At 45.6% G+C, this 14,209-nt stretch overlaps 1 protein-coding gene across 15 annotated transcripts in view; it reads left to right on the top strand.

Annotated features, from left to right (window-relative positions):
- Tenm2 (teneurin transmembrane protein 2) overlaps positions 1–14,209 on the top strand; it is a 1,247,217-nt gene that overhangs the window by 1,104,310 nt on the left and 128,698 nt on the right. For 9 of the 15 annotated variants that reach the window (XM_016005120.3, XM_006971629.4, XM_006971632.4 and 6 more), the window contains 3 exons: positions 3,315–3,509; positions 8,712–8,912; positions 10,651–10,863. In XM_016005120.3, the coding sequence (XP_015860606.1) occupies positions 3,315–3,509; positions 8,712–8,912; positions 10,651–10,863 (609 nt within the window). The remainder of the gene's footprint in view (positions 1–3,314; positions 3,510–8,711; positions 8,913–10,650; positions 10,864–14,209) is intronic. The other 6 variants (XM_076578168.1, XM_006971630.4, XM_076578175.1 and 3 more) reach the window with 2 other exon arrangements.

Here is a 14,209-nt window from a genome sequence, read left to right as displayed (position 1 = left end):
CGAAGACGAGCTGCCGAACCCGGGACTTTCTGGCACCAGAATTGTTGCCCTTTTCACTTCTACTTGGTGCTGCTTCTTGGTGGGATGTGGAGTCCAAATAATTTTCCTGTTCTCTCTTGAAAGATAATGATCATTACGCGATCACACACAGAAAAAAATTAAATATGAGTAGTTGTCCACACCAGAGGCTGCCAGTTCCCACTCAGCTTCTCCAGTGTGGACAAGTCTGAGCCACACAGATGTATTTTGGGGCCCTGGGATGGGTTGTGTCTGAGAATCAATTACAGGAAGCATTCCTGGCTTTCCATGTTTTGAACCCAGTGACGATGAGCAGGCTTCATTCTTGGAGTCATGAGTTCCTTGAGTTCTGCTCTTCCAGTCAGCCCCTGTGGGGTTTTTTAATGTGCCCTGCTTTCCAGCCAACATCAGTGTCTTGCATCTCTGACCACAGTCCCAGCAAGCTGGCATCAAACAAATTGAGAAAGGGCTGCATTTAGGAACACCGTGACCTGACTCATTTTCACTTTTTCCCTGAGTAATTTAAGTAGGTCACATTTTAAACTTGATTTCCCAGGCATCTGACTTTAGATGAAAACCAATTCTTATTTTCTAGACAATTCTATTTTTCCCCCACCACTTAGAGTTTGTGCAAAAGAAAAGGAGAAAATAATCCTTTCTTTTATCAACTAATATAGACAGTAATCATTTATTTCTTCCCCTACCTTGTAGGAGTAAAAATGATGGAGTGGGGCACAGTGGTGGGGATTCGAGGTCTTGTCTTCTATCCAGGTAGCCCATCCAAATATACAATATGCAGATCAGAAACAGTCCTGGAAGGCTAGACATTGTATAGATGCATTTCTCTCTGCTGCTTATTTCGGGCGTGAGGGTGGAACTGGGGTGAGAAACGATGCATATTCTAGTCTTCCTTCTGGAGATCTTTCCATGTGACCCAGATCAGAAATGACAAGTAGGTTTTCTCTTGAATTCCAACTCGCCCTCCTTGCAGGTCTTAGCCTGGGCATTAAGATGGTTTTCAGGCTCTTTCTAGGCTCAGAAGATACCATGATCCATTAATGATGTCTGCAGAGTCACAAAAGAGGGGATCCTAATCTGCTTGAATACATTTGCATTCCTCACCTTGAGCTAGGATGAACTGATGTAGAGCAAACTTACTTTGTCTCCAAACCTCTCAAGACCTCAAGGAAGTACATCATTTCTCTTGCTAGTTCATACTTGCAGAGTCCCTATTTGGTGTTCCAAGCTCTTTTCTCTACCCTCCAAGACAACCAGTATCTCTAGTAACTACAGAATCCCCTGCTTAACATCCTATGTGTTAGAAGCATGCGCCCTCCGCTATCTAAAAGGTTTATCTGAATTCAATATGTGCCTTTGATGTCATTTGAACTCATTCCTCTCTAGATACTTCATAAGGATAAGAATTTTGGAAATAATATCCCCAACACTTTCTACAAATGCCCTCTTATAAAGTATTTGGGAAGATAATATCTCATCCATCATATGCCAACTATTGAGATGTTTTATTTCAAATCAGTTTGAAATTGAGGGGGAAATCCATTGTGTTTGCAACGTGAGGCCTATTTGAGGCATTGCTCTTTCTCTGTCTTTCATAAATACTCCTTGGTGCTTTCCCATAAACCCTCGGATATCAAGAATGCAGAAGTTTTTACCCAAGCCAGTCAGCATTATAGAACTCAGCATTGACAGGAAATCATCTTTGGTAAGCACTGTGCCTATCCCCAAGAAGGTTATCATGTCCCCAGAAAGTCAGACACTCACAGAGGGAAGTTAATGACAGTACCATGATCACAGAAAGGATGAGTAAAGCAGGGTGGGCAGTGGATTAAGTAGTGATCAGACTGACAACACAGTGCTCAGGGAATGGTTTTGTATGTATGCACCATCCATGAAGAATTCTCAGAACCTGGGCTCAGAATCACAGACAGCACCAGTAGCCACTGAAACACCTACATGGGTCATATCTGAAGGTTTCTTCCTGAAGTTGTGGGCTGTAACTGGGGCAGCTAGAGGAACATTCTATTTAAAAGACAGGTTGGAAATGCAGGCTCATTGCAAATCACTGACAACAGGACAAGTCTAAAGCCTAAAGGAGCCCACTAGAACCCCCTTGTAAATAAACTCTGGAGCTGAGAAGTGGTGCAATTGAGGCCAACTTAGTAAAGTGTAGCTGGAGTTTTCCTGTGTCCACCAGGCTCCTGCAGCCGCTCAGACCCGAGTAAACAAACAGAGACTTATGTTACTTATAAACTGTACAGCCATGGCAGGCTTCTTGCTATCTAGTTTTATATCTTAAATTAACCCATTTCTATATATCTATACCTTGCCATGTGGCTCGTGGCTTACCGATATCTTTACATCTTACTTCTCATGGATGCAGTGGCTGGCTGCATCTCCTGATTCAGCCTTCCACTTCCCAGAATTCTCCTCTCTCCTTATCACAGCCTATACTATACTTCCTACCTGGCTACTGACCAATCAGCATTTTATTTATCAATCAATCAGAGCAACACGTTCACAGCATACAGAGTGACATCCCCAGCAGTAGAAGTAATGGAATTCCAGACAATCCCCACAGACTTTTGAACATTCATCCCATAAGCAAAGGCAAGAGGTGGGGATTGTTCCAGATGGCATGCTTTGGGTTTGCCTTGATCCTTCTCTTGTTTTTAATAAGTCAGGTTTGTTTTATCTTCCTAATTTAATCCATGTGTTCTCCTTTGAAATAGATACACTTATTTCTTCATAGTACCGATAATAAACTAAGGCAGAAAGAGATTCATTGACTCAAATGTGTCCAGAACAGGAGTCAACTTATCTGAGGATAAAATAATAAGTAAAATACACCCAGACACCCAGTGCCATAGCATCTATAACAGAATGGCTTCTGTAAGAGCACAGCTGTGGCGTGTGTTCACCTGGGTTCCAGCTGGGCCCTGCTTGTGAGCCTTGTGATAAGATCACCAGCCTGAGCCTCCAGTGCATGGGGTGGGGTGGGGGGTGGGGATCCTGATCATAGCTGCCCCTCACAGGGTGGTTCTGACCATTCAGTCAGGAAAGGCGCAAAGTATCCTCTGCTGTACCTGGCCCCACATGGTCAGGAGCCGCTGACAGCCATGGCGTTTCTGTTGTTTTGTATTTGAAGGTGACAACGACACACCTCTGTGGCTAAGTCCTCAGCCTACAAGGTTGTATGCAAAGCCGCGGCGCCAGACAGACACGGCCCTTCAGATGTCGATCCCCTGTGACCCGGTGTTCTATCTTTGGTTTTACAGCTGCCTGCCCCGTCCTGTGCAGTGGGAATGGACAGTACTCCAAAGGAACATGCCAGTGCTACAGCGGCTGGAAGGGTGCCGAGTGTGATGTGCCTATGAACCAGTGCATCGATCCTTCCTGTGGAGGCCACGGCTCCTGCATTGATGGGAATTGTGTGTGTGCTGCTGGCTACAAGGGCGAGCACTGTGAGGAAGGTAAGCGCTGAGAGTCAAGTCGGCAGGTCAGCTGCTGGAGAGCTCTGCAGGGCTTGACCTTGGCCAGAGAGTCCCAGACTGGGCTCCTTGGATTGCCAAAAAAACCTCACTTGGTGTTTTGCACCCAAAACTTCAAACCCCTGGGCTGTGGTCAACTTCTTTAGTTGTAGACTAGGAAAGGCCTACAGAGATGGTTCTGGAAGGAATGTTTTGTTTTATTCTGCTTTACAGACGGTAGCTCCTTTTCTCTTCCTCCTTGTGTTTTCTCTTTCTGTTACTCTTGGCCTCTGTCTGTCTGTCTGTCTGTACTCTTTCCCTGTACTCTTCCTTCTCCTTCTCTCTCTTCTCCAGATCTTTTGGAAAACATTTATTTGTTTGTGTGTGTGTGTGTGTGTGTGCGCGTGCGCGCGCGCGCCCACATGCATGCACATATGCTCTCTCTCAACTCATGCATACAACACACATGTGGTGGGCAGAGTGCAGCTTACAGGAGTTGTCTCTCTTCGTCTACCATGTAGGCTCTGGGGATTGATCTTGCGTCCTCAGCCTCGGTAGTAAGCAGCCTTACCTGCTGTGCCATCCTGCCAGGCCCCCTCTCCAGATCTAATGCCCTCTTTTCTTCTGCTTCATTTAAAGTCCTCTAATTGAGAATTTCTGGAACTATCTAGAGAAAGGAAAGCAGGATTCCTAAGCGCCCCCTCTCACCCTCAAAGCTGGCTTCTTGGTGTTCTTATGATTGGGCTTCTTTCTTCTTGGTATTCTTAGGCCCATGCACATCTCTGTAAATATTTCAACAAAACCTCTTGTCCTTGGAGAGCAGGCAGGCTTGAAAGACTGTACGTATGTGGGTCCTTCTGAGATCCCGCCTACAGCAAACAGAGAATCAAAGAAATCAGAGCAACAAAGCTATGCAGCTAGGTAAGGCCTATGACTCGGAGCAGTCCTCCTCCACTTCCGTCACATTGCCTTATTCGTAGATACACCCAGCAGGCCTCCCTTAGAAAACCCCTTACTCCATTGTGTCTACAACCGTGGCCTCAGAAGAGGCAGCTTCTACGACATTATTCTTCGACAAGTTTTCAATATGTCAGCAGTAATACCGTTAATGTCACCCAGAAGTCTGACCCCCAGGTCTCCCCTTGCTCCATTCACTATGCATTTTCCCCCTCTATTATGAAAGGCAGCCTCCCTGTGTTTTATATCATAAAACCAAACTGGGAGTTGGGATGGAGGAAATACTGATTTAATAACCCTGCTGGAAAGGTTCAAGTTCCTGACGATGAACAGATTACGGGAGGCGAGGCTACATTTGCTGAAAACATGGGAGAGGTCAATACTATGACAGCGAAGGTTCAGACAACCTTCTGCATATACTGCTGGGCAGTAGCTAAGTACCGGGACAGGGCATTGCCAGTCTTTGGGTTTTTTTTTTCTTCTCTCCAGGAAAGATGATATATATTAATGGAATGTCCACTAGTTCCTAGACTTTCTTACTCTCCCAGGCAGTCTTATGTAAATGTTCAGAGCGAATCAACCATCCCATGTAACTAGTAAACCACGTGGAGTGTTGTAGAAGGATGAGATCTCCCTTATCGATCTCTGCTACCCAAAAAGAATGGACAGAGGTGATGCATACGCTGTTTTCAGAAGAGGAAATGGAACCAGAACACCTGAGTCAGCACTTTTTCTTCCATTTAGCTTTGTTATTTCTGCTATTCATCACAGTCATAATGTTTGAATGCTTTACCTGAAATGGCAAGGGAATCAATAGTTACCCTCCTCTGTTTTTGCTGCATAAACATTGTTGTACTATTAACAAACGTGTGCAAGAAAATGAAAGGACGTCTTCTTGAGCTACAGCAGGATGATGTCTGGGGAAGTGGGGAGGAGAGGGGAACTGACAGGCTAGTTTAAGTCAGCCATGTTTTCATGTCAGTTTCATGGTTGAGTCATTTTTCAATGACATTTAACTTCATAAATGTAATTCATGGTTCTTCGGGGGTTCATAGTACATATTGTTTGTAAAGCCTCCTTTGACCTCCTTTTCCATCCTTGGGGATAGAAACTGCATTCACAACCCATTTTGTCAAACCTACAGAGGACCCCAGACCAAATGAGTGCTAATTTCAGCCTTCAGGAGCTGGTGTTTCGAAGGACAGGATACTTAACTGAGCAAGACCAATGTCCTCCTTCTAAGTACAACTGTGTCTATTTATAAAGCTTCATAAAACCACAGAGTCTCTCCAGCCTGTTAAAGACTCTAAAAACATGGCCAAAAGACCATCTGATGGAATTGGAACCAAATTTAAAATTTATTGTAAAACCATTTCCCTTAAAGGTTTGGATTTGGTTATTCCATCAGCCACTGTAATCACAGAGCACCAAGGGCATATTTACTGATACCACTGACCAGAGAAAATGTTGGCTCGTATTTCTAGACACTATAAATGGCCTTTTGATGACAGTCTAGTACTGGGGTAATAAATCTCAGTGGATTTTCCTCTGTTCTTCTTACCATAATTCAAGACAAAAAGGGCAGAAATATATATATATATGGCAGAAAAATCTCCCCCCTCTCTCTCTCTCTCTCTCTCTCTCTCTCTCTCTCTCTCTCTCTCTCTCTCTTCTCTCTTTCTCTGTGCATCTACTTTCATTATCTCTTGAGTTTTCTTATTATCTTATGTTTTCTTATTTTATCCTTTTAAGGAAAAGATTGTGATACATTTTTAAAATATTTTATCTGTTTATCTCACCAAACACTTTAAATGGTTAATTATAGACCCAGCATTTTTAGACAATAATATACAGTATATTTTATGGGTATTTTGATTTTGGCTTATTAGAAATGGGAACATCATTTAAAAAAAAAACTAAACTGCAAGATCTCCTTTAGGAGAAGAATATGAACATTATTGGTTCAGGATGAGTAAGTTCACATATTGCCAATGCTAAAAACATATTATTCCCAAAACAAAAAAATAATACCAGCTAGATGTGGTGGTACACACTAGAAATACCAGGACTTGGGAGGCTGAAACAGAAAGATCACAAATGTAAGGCTAGCCAGGGCTATATAGTAAGTCCTAGTCCTGCTTGCGATATATAGCAAAATGCTGTGTTGAAAAGGTAGAAGAAGGAGAGAGAGAGAGAACGGCACCATATCTCTTTCTAATCGGCCCTGGACATCTACTTTGCTAATGACACATGCTTATGGCAGTCTGTCATTTGTTCCTACGTAAATTGTAAACACAGCGTGCACCCTCACCCATGCCAGGTCGGAAACACTGTAACTAGCACATAACTCCTTCATAAATGTCTTTTATGTATTTAAACCTCATTTCAAACTTATATACAGATGTGCCCCCCTCACCCCGTCTGGAACCAATTTGAAGGTATCAAAGGGTTTGCATCACCCAGAGTTCAATTCCCCCAACCATATGGATTCCATTCTAAAGCAACTGTAACAATTTTAAGTAACACTATGAACATTAATAACTAATAATAGATCACTGAAATTCACCTTTCTGAGTGAAGAAAAAGTCACTGTTTTCCCCATGACTCAAACAATTTGGAACTGACTTCCATAAATGATATCTTCCTGAGAAAATCCAAACAGAATTCTCTTAATACTGAAAATTGGTTTTCCCTCAAGAGAGAGATCTTCCTTGAGAGCTTTATAGGACATTGTGATTTCTAATCAATTCATAGTCTTCTGGTCTGACTCCCTCAGGACTAGAGTATATGACACAGATCCTTTCAATGATGTCATATTTAGAGCCAATGTATTGTCAGTATTAAAACTTACAGAACCATTATATTGTACTTAAACAAGAAAGGAAGAAGGCACCCAAGATGGACAATAGAGCAAGCGCTCTTATCTAGAGTGGCCATGCCATGACTAAGGGGCCAAAAGTCTTGCAAATTTCCATCTTGACATGAGGCAAGGAGAGAGGACAAGGTATCCTCTGAGGATTTGAACCACAAAGTGGCACAAATACACAAAGACATTGAATTATTGCCAGAATGGCCCCAAAAAGTTACAAGTGAAGAATTGAAATTAGTCTTCATTTGTCTCTGTCTTACCCCTAGGAGACGATAGAAGTAACCATTCAGTGTGGCCCAATAGGCCTGATTTCAAATCATAGAAAAACTTGTCTCTCTCAATAAAGAAGACAGAGTTCCACAAAGCAACAACTGAGCCCTCTGCGAAAGTCTCATGCCCCATGCTAACCCACATTATATCGAACTTTCTTCTCTACATGCCATGGGAGCCATCCCTGGGACCCTCCAAGGAAGCCAGTCCACCTGTTGAAACACCTATCTATCTTAGCATGCAGACTGATAGAGATCTAAGCTTTGAGATCACATCCCCATATTAAAGCTCCTATTCTCAGTAACTGCCCCTAGCAACTTGCCCTTGCTTTGGCTTGATTCTGGAGTGATTATTTCCAAATTCCATCTGATGTGTAGCCACTCAGATCTTGAGAACGGCCAAGGAATCAGACTACAAAACACACAGGGGCAATAATACATGGACTCTACTATTAACCTGCCCAGTAGACAGTCTTGGGGAGGGCCATTGTCGTGGTTGACAACACTGGCCCATCCACACTACTCAGGACCACCTGAGTTACATACCCGACTTCACCTCCTTGCACCATGCAGCCTCACTCACCCCCTCAACAGGTGTGTGCTCAGAGAGAGACACTAATTCTAAACTTAGCCTAAGTGAAACAATTAGGAGAGCGACTCATTTAAGAGTTTCATGGGTTTTCTTTTCAATCTTTTGTTCTCATTTTGAAATCAAGGTCTCATGAGGTTAGAATGAGCCCCTCAGCCTTCTCTTAGAGCAAGGGTAATCAGGCTTGGCTATACATGCCGAAGACACCACATGTATTCCCTGATCCTGCTGTGGATCAGCCAAGGTTGAAGGTTGGAAAGTACAGCAATCGAAAAGTACGATGGCGTGCCTTCCTAGCTGTGAAGGAGCTAGAGCTGACTGTGCCTGAGGAATTCCCTTGTGTCTCCTGTATCTTCTTTACATTTTGAGATTTGGTATTCCAACATAAAAATCCTTTTTTTATGGCTGCCAAGGGACCACCTGAGTAATATGTAGGCACCTTCATTTGCTTGTGTGGGAAGGGGTCAGGGCCTTGGTGGCCCCTTCTTCATGACTGATCAGTATTTCTTCTCTTGTTTCAGTCGACTGCTTGGATCCCACCTGCTCCAGCCATGGTGTCTGTGTACATGGAGAGTGTCTATGCAGCCCTGGCTGGGGTGGTCTCAACTGTGAGCTGGCAAGGGTTCAGTGCCCAGACCAGTGCAGTGGGCATGGCACTTACCTCCCCGACTCCGGCCTCTGCAGCTGTGATCCGAACTGGATGGGTCCCGACTGCTCCGTTGGTAAGCCAAGAGATCGTCTCCTCACTTTCCCATACTCGAACCTTGTGTTGCATCACATTCTGGCTGGATGGAAATCTCGTCGTCGTTACACGTGGGATAAGAGGGATTTTGGCCAGTCCTACGGTACCTTTCTCACTCGTCTCCTTAGCCATGGAGTTTGTGGTCTTTGCGAATGAAAAGAACAATCAAATGATTGTGTTGGTTCCTGTCCCTCTGTGGTCCCGTCACCACAAATGGATGACGGGCTCAGGAGGGATGCTTCTGCTTGCATTATAGGCTTTCTTATGTACACTCCCTAAAGGTAGCAGAAAACAACACAGAACAATTCAGTCCCAGACAAACAGAATAGAATGTCCTATAAAACAGAAAAGAGGCTCCCTCGGGGTGTCGTGTGAACATGTTATAAAGCTCTGCAGTTCTCCAGTGACAGGGAAATAATGAAGTTATGCTGTACACTTTATTTTCCTAAAATTAAGAGTATGTGTCTTACTTCCCAAGTGACCTTAAAAAAAAAAAAAAATGGAACAGTTCAACAGTTCAAGCCGGTCCCAACCCCTTCCCAAGAAAGGTTCTGTTCACTGACGAGTGTCTATCCAAGCAAGCCATCATCATGTCGCCCCCTTCCTCAGGGTGCTGAGACAGCTTGTCAGCTTGCCGTGACAATCATAAAGGGAAGAGATGTGAAGCTTTGCCTGCAATGAGGAAAGTAATGAATCTTTCATTCCCAAAAAAAAAAAAAAAAAAAAAAAAAGGAAGGGAGTCGGCTCACTCACCTCTGGCTTCACCTGCTGGTGGTCCTGGCAAAGTTCTGCAGAGGGTGGGGGAGACGCAGGGTCCCAGCCCCAAGCCCCAGTTGTACTGCAGACATGCTGTGACTTTGGGCAAGTCACTGCCCATCCCGGCCTGGTCTCCCTTCCCTTGGCATGACGAGCCATGCCTCCCTCAGTGGGCTGTTGTAAGGATGAATGTCTGGCACGTGCTTGTCCTCGCGTGATGGGTTTGGAACGCCAGCGTGAATATCTGTCTGTCTGTCTCCTCCCCCCACTCCCCCCCACAAAAGACTTTGAGCTCCTTTGAGAAAGAGGCTGTGCAAGTGCAGCGTAATTTTTCAGGGGTTATCTTTGCCGCAGAGTGCTGAACTGGGGAACCTGTAGGTCTACAGGCATTGCGAGGAATGGAGCAGCATGGACCCCAGCAGGCTTCAGTGGCTTGGTCAGTTCAGACTCCCCCAGCTGACTAGGGAGCCAGAATCCACCAGATAGTTCTTTTGCATGGGGTGTACCTCCTGGTCAGCTTCGCTAAGCAGCAGCCACTGCCCGACCTCCTCTCAAATGGTCTCAGTATCTAGAAGCACTGTTGCCACACTCCAGCGGGTATCCAAACCACCCAGGGGGCTTGTGAGAGTGAATCCAGCTCCCAACAACACATCTACTTGATCCAACCTGAGCACGAGGATTGGCATTTCTTTCCATTTCTGACAAGTTCCCAGGTGATGGCAATGCTGCTGGCCCAGGAGCCACAAGTTGAGGACCATTGCTCTAGATGAAGAAAAAAATAAATAAATAAATTTAAAGTAGCAAAATGACTCCCCGACCAACGCGGGAGAGACAAACCTGCAAAGACGCTAGGGCTGCTGGGCCTCAGGCCGGCTCCGGCTCGAGCCATGTGTGTGGTCTGGCTTCCATGAAGGACTTCACCCCGCTGTGGTGTTGAGCTGTAATCATTGTTTTTCTTCCAGAAGTGTGCTCAGTAGACTGTGGCACTCACGGCGTCTGCATCGGGGGAGCCTGCCGCTGTGAAGAGGGCTGGACAGGCGCGGCTTGTGACCAGCGCGTGTGCCACCCCCGCTGCATTGAGCACGGGACCTGTAAAGATGGCAAATGTGAATGCCGAGAGGGCTGGAATGGTGAACACTGCACCATTGGTAGGCAAACGGCAGGCACCGAAACAGGCACATATTGCTTTATTTTCATAAATCGTAGATCGATAGTGACGGTCGCGCATTGCAACTGGCTGTTCCCTCAGGGACACGTGTGCCCTCCAGCATCCCACTGCCTCTCCAAACCTCCGTGGGGTCAGGGAAAGGGGAAAGCGAGGCTCCACCATTGGAAAAGCCTTTCCCTTCTTGGCAGGATTGCATTTTGGGGTGGGAAGAGACCCAATCAGATAAGATACCTTATCCGAAGCACTCATCTTGGGGAGGGAGGAATGCACACGCATGGGAAACTGTCAGTGCCTGCAGCTGATAAGGCTATGCCCTTGTTCCCTGCTCTCGTTGGCCGCATCCCAGAATCCCTGGCGCTGGTACCACTGTGAACCTGTTTGTGGGGGCGTTTTTTGGTGTACACAAGCCGTCCAGGTCCTCGGATAGCCAGGCACAACTGCCAGAGATCCAAGCATCTTCTTGCTCACTCAGCCCGGCGGTTGACTCCTGAGCGTCCCCAAGGTCACTGCCACTAGTGCGTGGCTCCACCTCTGGGCCCGCTTCATTCTCCACTCAGCTACCGCTCACATAAGAACTGCTTAACCAAGAGTATTTGTGAGCCGGGAGTGGTGGCACACGCATTTAGTCCCAGCACTTGGGCGGCAGAAGCAGGCGGATCTCTGAGTTGGAGGCCAGCAGTCTGCAGAGTGAGTTCCAGGACAGCCAGGGCTACACAGAGAAATTCTGTCTCAAACACCTCCCCTGCTTACCACCCCTTTAAAAAAAATGGTAAAGGCCTGTTCTTTGTTACAAAGTGACCATTTTAAGGACAGTACAGAGGCACACTCTATGATCCCAGCCTTCAAGAGCTGAAATAGGAGGATCTTTAGTTTGAAGTCAACTTGAACTATATATTATGACCCCATCTCCCAAAATATAAAAACATAATGGTTTTGAAGTTTTGGGTGGGTTATTTGTTTTTGTTATTTTGGGGTTTTTTGTTTGTTTGTTTTTTGATGTTTGTTGTTTTGTTTTGCTTTGTTTTGTTTTGGGGGGAGTTTGTTGGTTGGTTTGTTTGTTTTGTTTTTGTCATTTTGTATTTGTTTTTCCATTCTTTTTGCCCGGGAAAGCACAGGCTTCTCTGAATGTGTCTAATTATCTCTTTGATGGAGGATTGGAAGCGGGTACTTTTTTTCTTCTCAGAGAGTTAGGATTCCAAGGTAATCCACCGAACCCTTTTTTTCCCCTCCAGTTTTTGCTTTTGTTGCTTTTCTAAGTCTGCTGTAGGATCCTCCACACCAGCCTTGATAACCTTCTAGGCTTCATAGACCCTGCAGGGGAGTTCCAACCAAGCAACTGCCTTCCCACTTCCAGTTCCCTTTGATTCGAACCAAAGTGTGGAAGCCTGTCCTCTGTCCTAGCCCCAAAGCCCAACTTGGCCATCTAGAATGAGAGACAAGGAGAGGCTCTTGCACAGGGCTGACTGATGAGGTCAGACTCAGTTTCCCATGCTGTTCATTCGGGCAGTTAAACAGAGATGAAGTGAACTGATTCTGTATTCGATCTCCCTCCGTTCCATCTAATTGGCCACCTGAAGGGCAGCATGCCAATCAGGACCATGACCATGGCACTGGGACCCTGCTGGGACAGTCCGTTGGCAGTGAATTGTTATTGCAATCTCTCAATGATGCTCCAGGTCCTGCATCCCCTGCGGCCACTCATCTCAGCTCAGCTCCCTGCAGAGGCTGAGGGACAATTCACCCGACTTTCAGGGGAGGGATGTGCACAGCCCAAGACCAAGACAGTCCGTACAGTGGCTTCCACTCTTCAGGGGTTTTAGATGTGCTTCTGCATGCCTGGTGTGGTTTAAATAAAAATTTCCCCCCACCTTCACATCTCTGCTGCCCCTATTCCCTGCTTCCAGAAGCTCTTGCCAATCAAAACCCCTAAAGTAAATGATCCCACATCTCTCAATTCATATACTTCAACTTTGGCTCCCCCTTTCCCTGTCTAGGAAGAAAAGGGCAGGGATAGTGTCTCCAGAGTGGGGCCTATTGGCTCTCACTCCTGTTGCAAGCTATTAATTTTTTTTTTTTTTTTTTTGGTCTGGAAATAGTTCACAAGAGGGAAGAGCAGGTAGACCCTAGGGCAGGTGCTGGCTAGCTGCAGCCAAAGGGATAAACCTGGCCTGCTTCCAGGTTTTTCTATGGCTTGCTAACAAAGAACTGTTTCTGACAGTTTTGAAGCCTTGATAGAAATACAGAAAAAAAAAGAAAAAAAAATTTCTGACATTTGACAATTCTATGAAATTCAAATTTCAGTGTCCACACACAGAGCATTGGTAGAGGACAACCACACCAGTTCTTTGGCATCTTGCTAGTTGCCAGATACACCTCAGCATTGAGCAATCACAATAGAGGATAAAAACCCATAAAACTAATTGTTATCTGGCCCTTTAACAAAAAGTAACTAAACTCTAAATGAGAAAATTGCCTGAGACTAGATGAAGAGAAAGGTGAAAAGAAAGGCAGGTGGACGTCCTTGTGAGGAGGAGACACCACCAAGGGTGGCTTGACAGATCTTACGGCCAAAGGAAAAGGGGGAGAACCCACAGACTAGGTGTGAGGGAAGACCAGACACAGGAGCCGAGTTGTCTCTGGAGCCTTTGAACAAGAAATGGACCAATGGCAGCTTTGATCTCTGGGAGGACAGTGAGGTTGTGGCGAGCGGGAGAGCTGAGGCACTTCAGACAAGCGGGCCCTTGGGTGCGATGACCCAGCAAAGGGTGTCTCCACTCCTTGAAGCATTCGGCTCAAGTTTCACATCTCCGTGATCTGACACCCAGGAGTTCTTGAGGGATGTCAAGGAAGTGCCAATTTCTATGCAGCGTGGCCCTTCAAGAGGGAAGAGATGCTGGTACAGGCAAGTCCCTGGTTCCGAATTAGGACAGCCAGTGATGGAAGAGTCTGTTCTAAGGAAGTTGTTAAGACTGTGATTGCCAAAGCTTTTTCTTGGGAGAAAGCAGGGCTCCCCAGCTTGGTTAATAGGACCTGTGATGTCTCTTCCATGTTTCCTGCTCTGTGTTTTCTCAAAAACAGCAAATGTCCCTTAGTTGTGAGATTCGCTACTGGAAAGCTGGGGGAGAGGATCATCCATGCATAATTACTTCTCAAGCTTTCCAGCTACTGGCCCCTGGAGCTGCTTCATGGAGTTTTAGTCTTTTAGTTTAAACAGACATCCCTGTCATTTCATTTAAAGTAAATGCCACAATTTACAAGCCCAGAATCAGCCCTCCTCCTCAGGGAGACTGACAGTCGGAGGAAAGAGAAGAACTTAGGTCCTTTCCACACAGAGCCTCAAATGCTATGTTTTG

This window comes from Peromyscus maniculatus, chromosome 8 (genome assembly GCF_049852395.1).
Source record: "Peromyscus maniculatus bairdii isolate BWxNUB_F1_BW_parent chromosome 8, HU_Pman_BW_mat_3.1, whole genome shotgun sequence".
Taxonomy (NCBI): Eukaryota; Metazoa; Chordata; class Mammalia; order Rodentia; family Cricetidae; genus Peromyscus; species Peromyscus maniculatus.
The sequence above is the reverse complement of the archived record's forward strand: the minus strand, read 5'-3'. Positions and strand labels throughout refer to the sequence as shown.